The sequence below is a fragment of the Cyprinodon variegatus genome, unplaced genomic scaffold (assembly GCF_000732505.1).
Source record: "Cyprinodon variegatus isolate N-32 unplaced genomic scaffold, C_variegatus-1.0 Scaffold834, whole genome shotgun sequence".
Classification (NCBI taxonomy): Eukaryota; Metazoa; Chordata; class Actinopteri; order Cyprinodontiformes; family Cyprinodontidae; genus Cyprinodon; species Cyprinodon variegatus.
The window spans coordinates 130938-147151 of record NW_015151287.1 but is presented as its reverse complement, the minus strand read 5'-3'; the positions used below and the strand labels follow the sequence as shown (position 1 = coordinate 147151).

Sequence of the window (16214 nt, the reverse complement as noted above, 5' to 3'; positions counted from 1 at the left end):
AAAAGAACTTTGGTATTTGGAGTTAGAGAAAAGACAAAAGAAACTTAATTTCTCCATGAAGACATTGCTGTTGTTCCACAGTGATGAAGAGGATGGTTTTCCATCATGTTCTTTATCTATTGAAACATTTCCCTCTGTATAATCATTCACAGATTTTCTGCAGGAGTTCCTGGACTAGAAAAATCATATTTGTTGTCTCTGAACTAGAGAAACATGAAGATCACAGATGAAATCCTCATGAAGGCCTTGATGATAGAGATGTTTTCAGAGAGAAGAGATGGAGGCATTAGTAGCTGCAGTTTCATTTCTTTGTTAATTAATCCTGTTTGCAAACATCAGAGCGAAAAGTGAAGCAAAGTGAATTAGTGCAGAAAAAAGTGTAAAGAGAATAAAGAATAAAGCGCCTGCATGTCTCTGCTGAGTCATTCTGTGTCAGAGAATCCAGAACGGTTCTGTCTTGATGTTTTTCTCTGTGGTCAAAGTCTTGGTGCTGACCTGCTCAGACAAACATGCCCGGCTCTGCAGAACCGCAGCTTTGGACCTGAAATCACCGGGATTAGAGCAGCTTGGATTTCCTTGAAACTTGGTGATTTAGGACGGAGACTTGGATCGTCAGAGTTGTGTTTGTGGCTGCGAGGAGAACAAATGTTCCCTCTGGTCTTCAGGGAAAAACCAAACTGTCTTTTACCAAACTTTAAAAACGCTGCAGATGTTCTGATGTTTCTTTTTGGACTTTAGCTTCTCTTTCACTCATTTTATCATCAACATTTGACCTTTTTAAAGCACTTATTTCTTTAATGTGGAATTTCTTTATATTTCTGTGTTCTATGAATGAAGCAGTGTTTAGGCGACATGTAACAGAAAACCCGGCAGGAACCAGCCTGACCCGGTTCTGCAGCTGAATCTGTGAATAATCCCAAAGAAAACACAGTTTAGCAGGAAGAAAACAGACCTTTGGCTCCGACTTTATAAGTGATGGACGGTCGCCCATCTGAAGTCTATGAATGTTTTTTCCTGTTAATTAAGGACCTTCAGAGGCGTCTATAGAGCCTCTAAGACCAGAGAAAGCCATGAAAGGACTGAAAAAGCTGCAAAATTCAAAGCAGAGACAGTTTATAAAGCTTGATGAGCTTCGACTGACAGAAGGTCAGGCTGCTGAGGGGGAGGATGTCCAAAGTTCAGAGCTAGTTCAGACCTGTTGAAATATTTGGGTCAAAAAACCTGAAGCTTTGTAGAAAAAGAGGATAACAAACCATGAAGGAGGAGAAGAAGAGGTTTAACTCTGTCCGGGACGTCAGGGTCTGTTTCCTTTCTGTCCACTAGGGGTCAGTACATGTCTCTGGAAATAAACTCTTCCTTTCAGCAACTGGAGGGATTAAAAAAAAAAGAGCATCAACTGAACGGAGGAGAAAGGGCCTTTTTTATTTCCTGGGACATGACTTCATATCCAAATGTAGGAAAATGTGAGGCTGCAGCAGCCTGTGGGAAACTCCTGCTCTGAAACAGAACAGCATAATGTGAGACTGAGCTTCTCCATCTGGGGGCCCAAACAGCTGCATTCAATCATCATCGCCTCTTCTGACTACTGATATAAACCCCCCTTCACCCCCACGCTGCCTTTTAAGGCAGATTAAACAATCACTGAATCACAATCAGATCAGATCCAAGCTAAAAGTCTTTAAAGTTCAGAGCAGATTAATCAAATAAAGGATGTTTCTGGGGATCAGTCTGATGGAAAATCCCTGTTTACTTTCTAAAGCTCAGGATGTTCAGTTCACGGTATAGATCTAGTCTTACTAGATGCTTCTGAGGCTTCATGGGGTGAATTTCTACCTACGCTGTAGAGTCCTTTGATAAAGCTGATAGAGCAGCTCAGGTTATCCTGAGCGATCGTCTCTGCAGTGTGACTTTAACTCATGTGAGTTAGGAGAAATGCATGTTTGCTTTATTCTACATTTATTCAAATATTTAATCAGATTAATTTTTAATCGTATTATTAATATTATAATTATTCATTAAAACAAGATTAATTAAAGGTGTCCTATATTCTGGAACGACCTTCAGGAATAAATGAGGTTCCTTCTAAGAACTTTCAGGTTACTTTATTGATCTGGTGGCTAACTGCCTGGAGATACCAGTGAAGTGTACTGGGAGCAGACTGGAACCAGTCCTAATTCCAGCCTTCTGGAAACATGTGCCTGGTTCCCCTGAAGCAGAGGAACGAGACGTTCTGAAGGAGGAATGGCGCCGCTCTGCTGCAGGGCGCTGAGCCGCCCCACTAAAGAAAAGCATTTAAATCGGTTTTCAGGTGTGAATAAATCCAGTTGGAAACTTTAGTTTAATGTTTATATCTCTGAGAGTTGAAAACGTTTCTCAGGTCTGTTAAAGGTTGTTTGGTTCAGGTTGTGGTTTCATCTGCTGCTCATGCTGACAGATCTCCGTCTTCTGTTTCTGCACAGGAACCGTCTGAGCTCGGCCTGAAGATGAGGAGGCATCGCCTGCTCCCCCTGTGCGTCCTTCTGGGGCTCCTGTTTGCAGCTTTCCCCGTTAAGCTCCACGCTCAGGACGGTAAGTTGAACCTGATCGTTTTCTCAGCACCGTTAGATTAACGTTAAAGCGAGCAGCAGTCTCTACATTGCAGCTGTAAGTCAGAAATCTTTGGTCAAACATGTGAGGAAGAACAAGCTGGACTAAAACTGCCTGAAATTGATGCACATTTTTAAAGCCATTCGACGTCAAACTAAAACTTTCTTCATCTTGAGTTCAGGCTTTATTTAAACGGATGTAACCAAACTGGGAAACCTGCCACCCTCACAGTCTGGCAGAGTTTAGATCCTAATCAATCTGCTGATTATTTAAGCCAGAAATCGCTGAAACAAACCAAGTTAGATGATTAAATGTCCATGACAGACGTCTTCATGGAACCGGATGAAGAACAGGCTGATGCTGTCAGAGTGACATAATTAGTTTAATCACCAAGTTTTTGTCTTTTTTCACTGGTCTTCTCTCCTCTGAAGACTGTGCTGAAGGTTTGGCAGCTGATGTGTACTTTCTAGTGGATTCGTCGTGGAGTATGGGGCAGGAGAACTTTGAACATGTCAGAAGGTTTCTGTTGACCTTGATCAAAGCTCTGCACCAGGTGGGAGGAGGCCGCTTTAGGTTCGCCCTCATACAGTTCTCTAGCAGACCCCAAACGGAGTTCCACCTCAACACCTACCCAACGACGCAGGACATCCTGGGACACGTTAGGGCCATGTCTTACCGCGGCGGGGGCACCCGGACCGGCCTCGGCCTGGAATTCCTGCTCCGAACACATTTGACCTCAGCTTCGGGAAGCCGAGCGACGGAAGGCGCGGTCCAGGTGGCGCTGGTCCTGACGGACGGCCGATCGCAGGACGACGTTGCCGAGCCGGCTCAGGTGCTCCGGATGGCCGGCGTGGAGATGTTTGCTGTGGGAGTTCAGGATGCGGTGGCGTGGGAGCTGCGGGAGATGGCGAGCCAGCCAGAAGATTCCCACGTGTTCAATGTGGACTCCTTCCTGAAGTTACAGGATATCATTCAGGATGTAGTAGTGAGTGTTTGCAGCGCAGTGACCCGGGTGGGGGGTGGTCCTTTGGTCAATGAGGCCCCAATGGCTGGACAAGGGACAGGTAAAGACACGGCCCCATGTCAACTAGCACACTAACCTGCCCACATGTGCAGGAAGAACCAGCTGCCTGTGACATCATGGACCTCATTATTAACAGTTTTTAATGTGATCTCAGCACTATAACCTTCTCACACGCAGAATTAACTAAACTGTTTGGCAGTGATGCAGACTGCACCTCATTCTTTCCTCGAGCTAACCGCGTTTCCGCAACTAACCGTTCTTCCCCAGAGTTAGACATAACTTCAGCACAGAGAGTAGCGAGAATAAAGGTTTTATCTAGTTTATCTAATTATTCTGTTAAGGTGGAAATTAATTAATCAATCCTGAAATATCGACAATCATTTTACAAGATAAGGCAACAAAGTTTTATTTACCTTGTTAGAAGCTCTATTTGCCTGAATTTGGGCCAAAAGGAGGAAATTAAAATGAGACATTTGAGTAAAACAGAGAGAAGAATGTAGAGCAAGTAAAACATCCATTTTGTTAGAAAGACTTTTTAAAGATATTGTCTAAGAATGAGAGCGTGGGACCGATCTCTACGGTGTGACGCAATCAGTGAAAGAAAACCAAGATGGTCGCCATGGAGGCAGAAGAAGAAATGTTTTCATTTATTCTGCAAGATGAAGGGGCGCCGTTAATAAGCGTAACTCAGCTCCGGGTTTTTTCCCAGAAACGAACAAACGTCCGTCTCCAGACAAGACTCTGCTTGCTGGCAAAGAATCAGCTTAAAGAGAAAAAACATCTCAATTTAACAGAATTTAGTCCAGATAAGGATCCATGAAGGAAAGTTAACATCCTGGAAGCTTGAAAACATCTCCAGAAAATGTTAGCGATTGAGCTTTTAACCTTAGCTAACCATGCACCAATGCTTGTGTGTCCTGCACATGTGTCTATGTGTCCATGTGAACCATTTCCAGTACTCCGTGTTTGAAACAGTCATGAACCTGTTGGAAATCAGCCCTGGCCTGCTGCTGTGGTACGGAGGAGGAGGCGCCGTCATCTGTCGGCCATTGGAACGGAGAAATTATTGGGACTAAAGACGCAGACCTATAAAAAACAGATTTAATCAGTTAAAGATGCAGGTTATGGATGATCCACGGGTTCATGACTGATCACCTTACATCTGTAACAAGAGTCTGCATGGGAAGGCTGAACTCAAGCACAGCAGCGTTTAAACTCATGAGTTTCTTTCCAGTTTTTTATCAGATAGTGAATCATCTAAGAGCAGCTTTAGGCGCCTTCTGATTGAATCAACTTTCATTTATATAGTTTTATCTTCACATGTAGAGTTAAAGCATCCAAGATGGCGTGGCTCAGAGGGAGACCAGCTTAGCAGCCAACAGATGGGCGCCATCTAGTTTCTTTAAAGAGGAAACTTCTGTTAGAACTTTAGTTATTAGAGTATTAAGTTCTGATGATAATTAGTGTTGCGTCGATGCCATTTTTTGGCCCCGATACCCGATACCTGGCTGTGCAGTATCGGCTGATACCGATACCATAATAATGTAAAATAATGTCCATCATGGCTTCATGTCAAGCTTCTGCCTTCCTTTGTGACGCAGGAAAAAATCTACTACAAAGTGAATCCTGTAGAACTTTTTATTGCCTACCAGGAGTGGGTGACAATAGTTGAATAAACTTTTGGCTCTTAAAATGGTATCAGTGCCCTATTTGTTGGTACTCGCGATACTGATACCACCATTTTAGGGCAGTATCGGGGCCCCGTCCGATACTGGTATCGGTGCAACACTAATGATAATAGAGGGAAAATGGCGCCCCATTAGCTGCATACTAACTTTGTCTATAAAGTAGCAGCCATTCAAAATGGCCCTTCCCAGTTAAAAGCAGCCGAATGGCAACAGAATCCCCTCCAACTTCCAGCCCCTGTCCTTCTCCTGGGCATGCATATTTATTTACTCTGACTCCGACCTTTCACTGAATTACAGGGTCTGACCAGGAGATGGCGCTTCTCTTTAGGACCAGCTAAGGTCCTTTGTACTAAAATGTTCTTTCTGTCATGATTTGTGGACATTAAGATCTAAAGAGTAGCGCCATCTCCTGGTTAGGACCAGCCAAGGGCCCATCAGGGAAAATGTGGTTATTTAGAATGGCTACTATTGAACAAGTAAATTTCTTCAATGAAAACGCCAATAAAAATAGATGCTTTGGACTAAAGGAAGCCAGATGACAGGAGGAGGTGTCCTTGGTTCAGCCTACATGCAGTATGACCTGTTTTCCAATGTTGTTGATTCATTGACTCTGTTTCTACACACATGCAGCGATTTGCTAACTTTGATTGATGTCTGTGTCACTGTCTCAGTAGAGTATTTACTTTCACTATTCCCATGTTCTTCTGTTTTTCTGTTTCTCTCCTTAAAGCACCAGATTCAGCTGACCTAATATTCTTAATTGATGGATCACAGAACGTTGGAGCAGCTAACTTCCTCTATGTGCGCGAATGGCTTCTGAGAGTCATTGAGCGCCTCTCTGTGGGCAGTGACAGCATTAGGGTGGGTTTGGTCCAGTACGACAATGACCCCAAAATCCAATTCTATCTGAATAGCTTTTATGAGAAATCCTCAGTCCTGGAAGAGGTGAAAGGACTGACCTTCTCCGGTGGCTATGAATCCAACCTGGGTGCTGCCCTGGTGGACGTGGCTCAGAGGCTGTTTGAGAAAGCGGCCGGAGGCAGGGCAGAGGAGGGCGTACCCCGTATTTTGGTGATCGTCAGTGCCGGAGAACCCAGTGATGACGTTAGTGTCAGTCTACAGGCCCTCACAAGCGCCCAGGTGTTCACATTAGGGGTGTCGATTGGTCCATCCGATGCTGCATATCTGGAAGAGGTGGCCATAGATCAAGCTTTTGTTCTAAAAGCAGACAATGTCAGAACATTGTCAGCCACCGTCGATCAGCTTGTCAGCTTCATTACCGGCTTCGCCACAGGCGCCCTTGAAATTAAGACGGAGTTCTCCGAAGGTAGGTAACGTCTTCAAGGGTTGGTGGGGCTCTGGGTCCTGAGCTCAGGGTGGGGAGGTTGCTTCACAGACTTACTGCTACACGGCTGTTCATCTTATTCTGGCATTGCACCAATTAGATCAGCCAACGAATAATTTAATACTGTTATTACTGATTAATGATTATTAATGTAAATTACATTGAAAAAAGTTAGAAAAAAAAGGTAAAAAGCTCATTTAAAAGTTAGAAAAGTAGAAAATGTTATTTCCTGTATCAGCATTAATCATCTAAAATTAAAATGTTTTTCCTAATATTTCAGCGCCAGCGGCCATTTTTTCTTGTTACATTGACCTCATTTTCTACCTTTCCATACAGATTTTTTGAATGTTACAAAACTAATAAAGATTACAAAAGCCTTTCTTGCTTGAAATTTAGATTTTAAAAATATTACATGGAGTGCCCTTTAAAGGGTTAAAACAATCCACATGTTGGACTTTTCTGCTCCTCCCACATATTAGTTTTCCTTTCCAATGTGACGCCATTTAAGGCCAAATCCTGCAGACAGATTTTTAAACTGTCTAAAATGTTCTGAAAAAAGTCCATTTGAACCTAGAAATCTTCAACCAACCAACAACATTCATGGTTTCAGTCCTTTCCTGGCTGGAAATGTCACTAAAACAGCCTCTACAGAATCATCCAACCCAATCTGGATGATTCTGCAATGACAGACTGAACTCAAACACTTTAAGCCTTTTTAAATAAAAGCATAGACTGAAACAGATCCTACTATTTATTCTACTGATTACTTTATTCCAGCAGGAAAAATGCAAAGTAAACCCTTCATCGTCCTCTGCAGCGACGTTAGTCACCAAAAGCTAAATGAGATGGTAGCATTAATACGTAATGTTTTAACACAAAGATGTAAGTAAAGAACATAAATAGAAAGAGTCAAACCTGGAGTCAAACACTGCTCCCCGGGCGCCGCACAATGGCAGCCCACTGCTCCCCCTGGGGAAGGGTTCAATGCAGAGAGGGATTTTCTTTGACAGTGGAATGAAAAATAAAGTTAAATTCTATTCTATTAAAGATGGGTTATCTTTGTCAGAATTATAATGTTTACATGAATCCTAAATAATTATTCCTATTTCAACTCCCAAACATTTTAAGTTCAACAAGTTATGTATTTTTAATCACCTTTAAACTTGAAGCCAAACTAATAGTAAAATATTTTTTACAGTTTTCAATCAAACCATTTACATGACGTTTAAGTCAAAGGAAGGCTATGCTAACATAAATATTTCTCTTTCCAGTGGTACCAGTTGGAAAGCGAGACATTGTTTTCCTGGTCGACAGCACAATGGGAACAGCTGTCATCAACACTGTACGCGAATACATCAGGCGGTTCGTCAGCGCCAGGGAAATCGGTCCAGATGCCGTCCAAGTTGGTATTGCCCAGTTCACGACGGACACGAGGCTGTTGATGGACCTCAACAGCCACGCAGATAAGGCTTCTTTGCTGGCTGGTTTGTCTGGCGTCAAGCCGAGACAGGGACAGAAAATCAACATTGGATCCGCCTTGAACTTTGTGCGAGAGGAAATGTTGAGACCTGAAAAGGGAAGCCGCATCGAGCAGGGCGTTCCTCAGCTGGTGCTGCTGATAGTCAGTAAAAGCTCAGATGACGACCTGGAGGGACCAAGTCAGGCTCTGAAGGCCATGGGCGTTCTGACTCTGGCTGCAGGATCCAAGGCTGCTAACCAGCAGGAGCTCAATCAGATCGCCTTGTCTGAAGCAATGGTGTTCATGGCAAAAGATTTTAGACAACTGTTTCGCAACGCCCGGGAAATAACCGACGCGCTCCTCACCCTGTCTGGGGTGGTGGTGGTCCCCAATCTAGGTAAGTCCTCATCTGACTGTAATTTGAATGTGTTCCTGAGCTTTGATTAAAATGCAAACTGTTTCATCTTAACCAATAAAAAAATACAATATAAACAAATATAAAAGCTAAATCAGGACTCGTCTTCAGTTTTAATGGATCTTGGTGGCTGGAATAGTTGAAGTGTCTCAACTCAGTTTAAGTTTTGTATTAATCCATCATCAATCCTTCCAAGCTCTGGGTCCTTTAAATCTAATGTGTTTTTGCTGCGCAGCATCCCAAAACATGCTGGAGCCGCTCACATCTAGATTATATTTAAGATTAATCTGTTGCTGAAGGTGACTAAGGCTACATTCACACTGCAGGCCTTGATGTCCAATTCCCATTTTTTGTGAAATCTGATTCTTCTGCTGATCGTTCACATTTCCAAGTATATACGTGACTTGTATGTGACCTCCTGGTACGTACGCAGATTTCTACGTCCCTACGATCCTCAATCCAATCCCCCAGTTGAGTGTGCCTGACTCCACCTGCAGGTGGATTACAGACTTCCTGTCTGACAGGAAGCAGCAGGTGAAGCTGGGAAAACATGTCTCTGACTCCCAGCTCATCAGCACTGGTTCCTTCCAGGGCTGTGTTCTTCCTCCTCTGCTCTTATACCTGAACACCAACGGCTGCACCTCCAGTCATCAGTCTGTCAAGCTTCTGAAGTTCACTGACGACACCACCCTCAACAGACTGATCTCTGATGGTGACGAGTCCGCCTACAGGTGGGAGGTTGACCATCTGGTGACCTAGTGCAGGGAGAACAACCTGGATCTCTAAAAACAGGGGAGATGGTTGTGGATTTCAGGAAGAATTCAGCCCCAGCTACCCCCATCACTCTCTGGGACTCCACTATTGACACTGTGGAGTCTTTCTGCTTCCTGGGAATGACCATCTCACAGGGCCTAAAGTGGGAGCTGAACATCAACTTCCTCACCAAGAAAGACCGGCAGAGGATGAACTTCCTGCGAAAAAATCCCACCTTCCAAGGACAATGATGGTGCACTTCTACTCCTCCATCACCGAGTCCATCCTCACCTCCTCCATCCCCATCTGGTACGCTGGTGCCACCACCAAGGCCAAGGGCAGACTGCAGCGTGTCATCCGGTCTGCAGAGAAGGTGATTGGCTGCAATCTTCCATCTCTCCAGGATGTGTACGCATCCAGGACTCTGAGGCCTGCAGGGAAGATTGTGGCTGATCCCTCGCACCCCTAGCCACAAACTATTTCAGTCCCTTCCCTCTGGCAGGAGGCTGTAGTCCATCAGGACCAAAACCTCACATTCTTCCCATCTACTACCAGCCTTATCAGCAAGGCCCAGAGACCCCCGTCACCCTGATACTGCCTGTCTCCCTCCCACCGTTCAGGACTTAGAACCTATACCAACGTAGCATCTCCCGACCTCCTGCTTTACACCAATGCACAGCCTACTGTATGTTGTGTATTGTATATAGCTATAGATTCTGTATTTTGTATATATATATCTATTTTGTGTGCACCATCAACACCAAATCAAATTACTTGTAAGTGCAAACCTACTTGAAAATAAACTTGATTCTGATTCCGAACTGCATTCACACAACTTAAGTGTCCCGCATGCGCAGTAGAGGAAGCAATGATGTCACAGGTAGCGAGTGTGCTCTGTGTTAGCAGAAATAAACATGAATGATAGTGCTGGAGCTCATCTCACCATCTTTGATCTATTTCCCAACCTCAGCAAGTGCATTAATAGCAATCTTTCAAGACTGCTCTCTGCATTACCATCTGGTTGTTATTTTTCTTTCAGCTTCTGCATAGCAAGACGCAGAATAGTGACCTTTGTTCCGGGTATTAATGGTGTTCATGTCGTATAAATGCGACCTGGCTATTCAGAGACAGGTCGCATATGGGTAGAAAAATCGGATTTTGGGCATTTCAGGCTGCTGTGTGAACGTAGCCTTGGTCGACATGGAAATAACAGTTTCCCTTTGTTCTTTTTCTTAGACGAGGAGATCATCGTGGAGAGGCCTAGAGTTGTACGTGACATTGTGTTCCTTGTGGATGGATCAAACTATGTCGGCCGAAATAACCTGCCCTTCATAAGAGACTTCATGATCAACGTGGTCAACCAGCTGGAAATAAGCCCTGATCAGGTCCAAATCGGCCTCATGCAGTTTGCAGAGCAGCCAAGGGTTGAATTTTACCTGAACACCTACAACAACAAGAGGGATGTTGTGGCCAAAATCTCCGGACTGAGGCTTACTGGAGGCTCGGTCCTGAACACAGGAGCTGCAATGAATTACGCTTTGCAGAACATGTTTCAGCCATCAGCTGGGTTACGCAAGAAAGCTGTGCAAGTGTTGGTTCTCATCACAGGTGGTCCACCCCAGGATAACGCATTAAGTGAGGCAGATAGATTGGCTTTGGCAAATATTGTGACTTTCACTGTCAGTTCTGGGCAAGCAGACGAAGATGTAATGAGAAAAATTGCATTCGTTACAAATCTGGCTTATCACCAACAAAGCTTCTCGGAATTTCCAGCCTTGGCCGAAATCATCATGCCAAGTCTAATAACGGTGGTTGGTGCTACGGAAGTCGACGATCAAGGTCAGTTTTATGGTTCTCTTTTTCTTATATTAAACAATGTTCCAAACTGATATAGATTTAAGGAGCTGTTGTTTTTTTCTTAACCCCTAGACTCTAAAAGAGATGTTGCTTTCCTGATTGATGGCACTGACGGTGTTCGAGGAGATTTTGGCTACATCCGCGATTTTATCCTTCGGGTCATTGAGCCACTTGACATTGGCATTGACAAAGTACGCATCTCAGTGGTTCAACACAGTGAGAGACCCTATCCAGTCTTCAACCTCAACACCTACCAGACTAAGGAAGAGGTGATCAGGGCGGTTAGGGGAATGACCCTCGCTGGTGGACGCAGCTTGAATACGGGAGCCGCTCTGAGATACATGAAGACCACCACATTGTCTGACAGCAATGGCAGCCGGAGTTCTGAAAGTGTCCCTCAGTTCCTCATTGTTTTGGCTGCAGACAGATCCATGGATAGCGTAAAAGAACCTGCGGGTGATCTGAAGACGGATGGAGTTGTACCACTTGGAGTTGGTGTCAAGAATGCTGACAAGAGGCAGATCGTAGATATTTCCCACAACCCTGCCTTGGCCTTCAATGTGAAGGAATTCACTGAACTTGAAACGATACCACCGAAGATCAACTCCTACATCGGTTTGTCCGCGGACCAGCTTGCACTAGCCCTGCAAGGTAGGACAGTCAATTTTCCTTCTTGGTCCGCTGAAGCTGAAGCCTGAAAAACTGCTTTGATGTGATGTTTTGCTGCTAGATCAGAATAACTGAACTTTATCTTTGTCATAGTGCAAAAAGATGCAGTCAAAAGAGATATTGTGTTCCTGCTGGATGGTTCTGATAACACCAAAAACGGATTTCCAGACATAAAGCACTTTGTTAAAAGCATAGTGCAGCGCCTCAATGTTGACGAGAGCCTTGACAGAGTGTCTGTGGTTCAGTTTGCTGATAGCTCCAAGGTCAGCTTTCATCTAAATTCCCACAAGACCAAAAACGACACCTTGAATGCCATTGATAACTTAGCACACAGAGGTGGGAGGCGACTTAATGTTGCTGCAGCTCTCCAGTTTGTGAGGCACAGGGTGTTCACTTCCTCCACAGGGAGCAGACGACTAGAAGGAGTGCCTCAGGTCCTAGTCATTTTAACTAGCCAATCATCTGCAGACAGTGTGAAAGGACCAGCCTTGGCTCTTAAGGAACATGAAATTGTGGCAGTTGGTGTTGGAGTGGGAGACATTAACCTTGCAGAGTTGGAAATGATTGCATTTGAACCTGGCTTCATATACAGAGTCTCTGATTTCTCCAAGTTAAACTTAATCGAAAAACAAGTTCTTGCTGCACTGAACATGAACAAAGACAACCAAGAGACCAAGAATGGAATCTCTGATTTAGTAGGTAAGAGAACCTAATGTGAGTGTTTTACAGTATGGGGACAACTGAAGTCCTTAAAGTGTCGAAGACTGAAACATCTTTTAGTACAACAACTGATTATTTCTAATCTTTCACTTCAGATTATGTCTGTTTAAATTCTCAACCATCTGGGTCATGGTAACCACAGACAGGCTTAAACTGGATCCTCAGCACTCTTCTGATTTCCTGTTGGTTTTAAGTCTTTATCTTTGTAGTTCTGGTGTATTTATCTAATAAAATTAGTTCTCACTCAACCGGTTGACACATTCAGCAATAGGAGGGACAGATCTTTCTCCTTGATGGGTCACACAACTCCGGAAATTGACTTCCAGGTTTCTGATAGTTTTTCAGAAATTGACAGAGAAGCTGTTAACCGCTTTGAGTGAGCTGTGCAGCTACTGTTTACTCTAACCTGTTAACTCAGAAAACCAAAGAGGCAGAAGGAGCAAGAGCTCGAAACGCTGGGCTGCCCTGTGGTTTGTGAAAAACCGTGTTTTGTCATCATCCTGGGGAAGCAGACACTCGGAGGGAGTTCTCACGGTTCTGGTTTTACTGACTGGGGGTACATCCAGTCCGCCAGTCAGTACCCCAGGGCGCCCTGGCTTCCTTCCATGTTGCTCTCCATTGTTTACTTTCCTGATTTCTGTGACACTGGTGACATAATCCATGCTGACCCAGCATAATGATGTAATGCAGGCCTCGCACATGCCAGCGAGTGGTTAGACCAGCTTTATTAGCCAATGGGAAGGGAGCCAGATGATGATTGTTAGCGTGATGGCCATGTTTGAAAAACATGCGTTATCCTGCTATTTTCAGTGGAAAAGAAATTTTGGTTTCACAGACTCACTGCTTGTGTCCTTCTAACCCTGAATGCTCATGAAACATACGTCGTTCACTTTCATGCTCTTGAAGTTTCTTGTGGAAGGTGTAACATTGACCTTCCATTGTCTCGTTTGCAGGTTTTCTAACTGAATTTTGGAGATGTTTAAATTTTTTTTGTAGCTTTCCCTTGAGCCAGTGATAAACACAACAGGGACTGATTAACATTCCTAACATTTTGATTTTAGTTTAGGATTTAAAAAAGGATGAATATCTTATCAATGTTTCTCAACAGTTTTCTTTATCAAGCTTCTGACCAAAGTTCTCAGGTGTTTTTTCGTTGCAGAAGCTTTCTAAAGCTTCACATTGTACTCATTTTGATTTGATGAACTGTAGCTTTGGGTTTGAATGTCTTTTGTCTAACTGTAAAACTTGCATTCTCTTCTAGTTGATCTAGATTCTCCTGAAAGGGACATTTTGTTCCTGTTGGATGGATCAGATGAGACTCTGACTGACTTCCAGGCAATGAAAACCTTTGTCCAACAAGTAGTAGAAACACTGAATGTTGGTGAAAATAAAGATCGTGTTTCTTTGGTTCAGTATAGCCAAGATCAGCGAACTGATTTCAGTTTTAACAGCCACCTGGATAAAGAAGCTGTTCTTAATGCAGTTCAGCAACTGAACCATAAAGGGGGCAACCTGCGAAACACTGGCGCAGCTCTCCGCCATGCGAGGAGAAGCTCTTTTACAGAGGCCTCAGGCAGCCGGCGTAGGGAGGGTGTCCCTCAGATACTGGTCCTGTTGACAGGAGGAAGATCTGGAGATGATGTGTCAAAGGCAGCTGTTGATCTAAAAAAGGACAAAGTTGTTCCATTTTGTGTCGGAACAAGAACTGCTGACCTTTTAGAGCTTCAAATGATTGCATATAACCCGTCCTACGCCTTCTCCGTTCCTACGTTTCATGACACTGGAAGCATTCATCAGCAGCTTGTGTCATTGGTTAAAAGGGTGCCACGGCAACAACTGAGAGAAAAAGCACAGAGTTCTATAGGTAAGACTGTTTGCATTTCCAGAGACAATTTGCTGACATGTTGAAGAGGGCAGAAGTTGAACAGAGTCAGTAAATCATCAGCAGTTCGCTTCATTCTAACAGGTGCTCAGTAATCCACCCTGGTCCACATTTTTAAAGAGTTACAGCTTCAAACATCTGTAGAATAATGGTTGTCTTTGGTTGGAATATATATAAAGGAATGCCTGTTTGTTCTGACTTTATAGGTTTCTCAAGCAGTTTAAAATCATGCAGCCTCAAATATAACCACCCAACCCTCAGTACCTGCTGCCATGATGTCCTGCTGGTGAAAGTTTAGGAAACTTCAAAACAAATGTTAACAGTAACATTAATAAAGGGGAAGGCCACAAAGGAGTCCATTCAGTTTATTTCTATAGCGCCAAATCACCACAAGTCATCTGATGGCCTTTATAGAGAGAATCCAGTCAGATTGGTTCAAAGTTTCTGTCAAGGAAAACCAGCTGATTGCATCGACTTATTGATAATTAAGCAATCCCTCAATCTGAGCATGCTTGTAGTGACAGTGGAGAGGAAAACTCCCTTTAAACAGGAAGAAACCTCCAGCAGAACCAGGCTCAGTGTTAAATTTAATCCCATCCAAATGAAGTGACTGACTAATCAGCTTCTTTTTCAGAGACTCTGGTCCAAAGACTATAACTTCTGTTTTGTCTGCATTCAGAAGCAGAAAGTTAAGAGTCATCCAGGTTTTTATGTCTTCAGACATGCCTGTAATCTATGTAATGGGTTAGCTTCATCTGGATTATAGACAGATATAGCTGGGTATCATCAGCATAACAGTGGAAATTAAATGGTCAGTTTAATAAGGAAAAAGGGTTAAACTTTACAAAACCATCACTTGTTAACGGTAAAGAGACTATTTATATGGACTGGCAGATTATTGTTGTTACTGTAAACGGGAAAATTGTTGAATCTAGTAGACTGATTGTATTTTAGGGGACAGGAGGAAATCTTTGGCAGAATATTTGCAGCTAAACATTCAAACACAGTTTTGCATTTTTAGATTTTCCTTAGTATCTTAAACTCTTAACGTCTTTTATCTGTTAAGGTTCTACGGCGCAAACAGAGGAACAAGATGTAGTGTTTTTACTGGACTCCTCTGATGACATGTTGAGCGACTTCACGCAGCTGCTCGGCTTTGTTGAGCAGATGGTGGAGAGACTTGGAGTAGATGAGAGGAAAGATCGAGTTTCTGTGGTTCAGTTCAGCCGTGAAGCTTCTGTTGAGTTTTTCCTCAACACGCACCAAACACGGCAGAGTGTTACCGACGGTGTGAAAAACGTCAGACCGAAAGGAGGCAGTGAACGCAACACAGGCGCTGCCATGAATTATGTGAAGGAGCGTGTCTTCACAGCTTCCTCTGGAAGCAGGCGTCACCAAGGCGTCCCTCAGAGCCTGGTTCTTCTCACTGGAGGAGTGTCGAGTGACGATGTCAGGAATGCAGTGCAAACGTTAAAGGAAGACGGTGTGAGGATATTTGTGGTGGGGCTAAAGGATGCAGATGTTCTTGAGATGCAGACTATCTCCCAGGAAGCCAGTAATGCTTTCCTAGCCGCAGATTTAAATGACATGTCAGAAATTAGACAACAAATCCTTTCATCCATTGAGAAGAATAAGAAATCTGCCGCAGAATCACACGGTAAGATTTACACCTCTAGATCTGAAGCTAAAGCTTAGGCTAAAGGTTAGGCTAAACGTTAGGCTAAAGGTTAGGCTAGGCTGTTTCTCAATGGCCCTATCGCTCTATGTGTACTTGTGCTTTCTCGTGTGATTGTGAAACGTCATCAGCCTCAGCACT

At 43.7% G+C, this 16214-nt stretch overlaps 3 protein-coding genes across 9 annotated transcripts in view; all 3 read left to right on the top strand.

The window, feature by feature from the left end:
- The window catches only part of col6a3 (collagen, type VI, alpha 3), a 50533-nt gene that overhangs the window by 4490 nt on the left and 29829 nt on the right, over nucleotides 1-16214 (top strand). For 6 of the 7 annotated variants that reach the window (XM_015396986.1, XM_015396985.1, XM_015396991.1 and 3 more), the window contains exons 2-6: nucleotides 2460-2568; nucleotides 6029-6625; nucleotides 7915-8499; nucleotides 10507-11109; nucleotides 11200-11778. In XM_015396986.1, coding sequence (XP_015252472.1) covers nucleotides 2484-2568; nucleotides 6029-6625; nucleotides 7915-8499; nucleotides 10507-11109; nucleotides 11200-11778 — 2449 coding nt within the window. In that variant the 5' untranslated portion in view covers nucleotides 2460-2483. The remainder of the gene's footprint in view (nucleotides 1-2459; nucleotides 2569-6028; nucleotides 6626-7914; nucleotides 8500-10506; nucleotides 11110-11199; nucleotides 11779-16214) is intronic. The other variant, XM_015396990.1, reaches the window with a different exon arrangement.
- LOC107099052 (collagen alpha-3(VI) chain-like) lies at nucleotides 2580-6022 on the top strand. Its single transcript, XM_015396993.1, has one exon. The coding sequence runs from the start codon at nucleotides 3074-3076 to the stop codon at nucleotides 3683-3685; it is 612 nt and encodes a 203-aa protein (XP_015252479.1). The 5' UTR covers nucleotides 2580-3073; the 3' UTR covers nucleotides 3686-6022.
- The window catches only part of LOC107099050 (collagen alpha-3(VI) chain-like), an 8108-nt gene continuing 3790 nt past the window's right edge, over nucleotides 11897-16214 (top strand). The window contains exons 1-2 of the mRNA XM_015396992.1: nucleotides 11897-12495; nucleotides 13778-14380. Of these exons, the coding sequence (XP_015252478.1) occupies nucleotides 12357-12495; nucleotides 13778-14380 (742 nt within the window). The 5' untranslated portion in view covers nucleotides 11897-12356. The remainder of the gene's footprint in view (nucleotides 12496-13777; nucleotides 14381-16214) is intronic.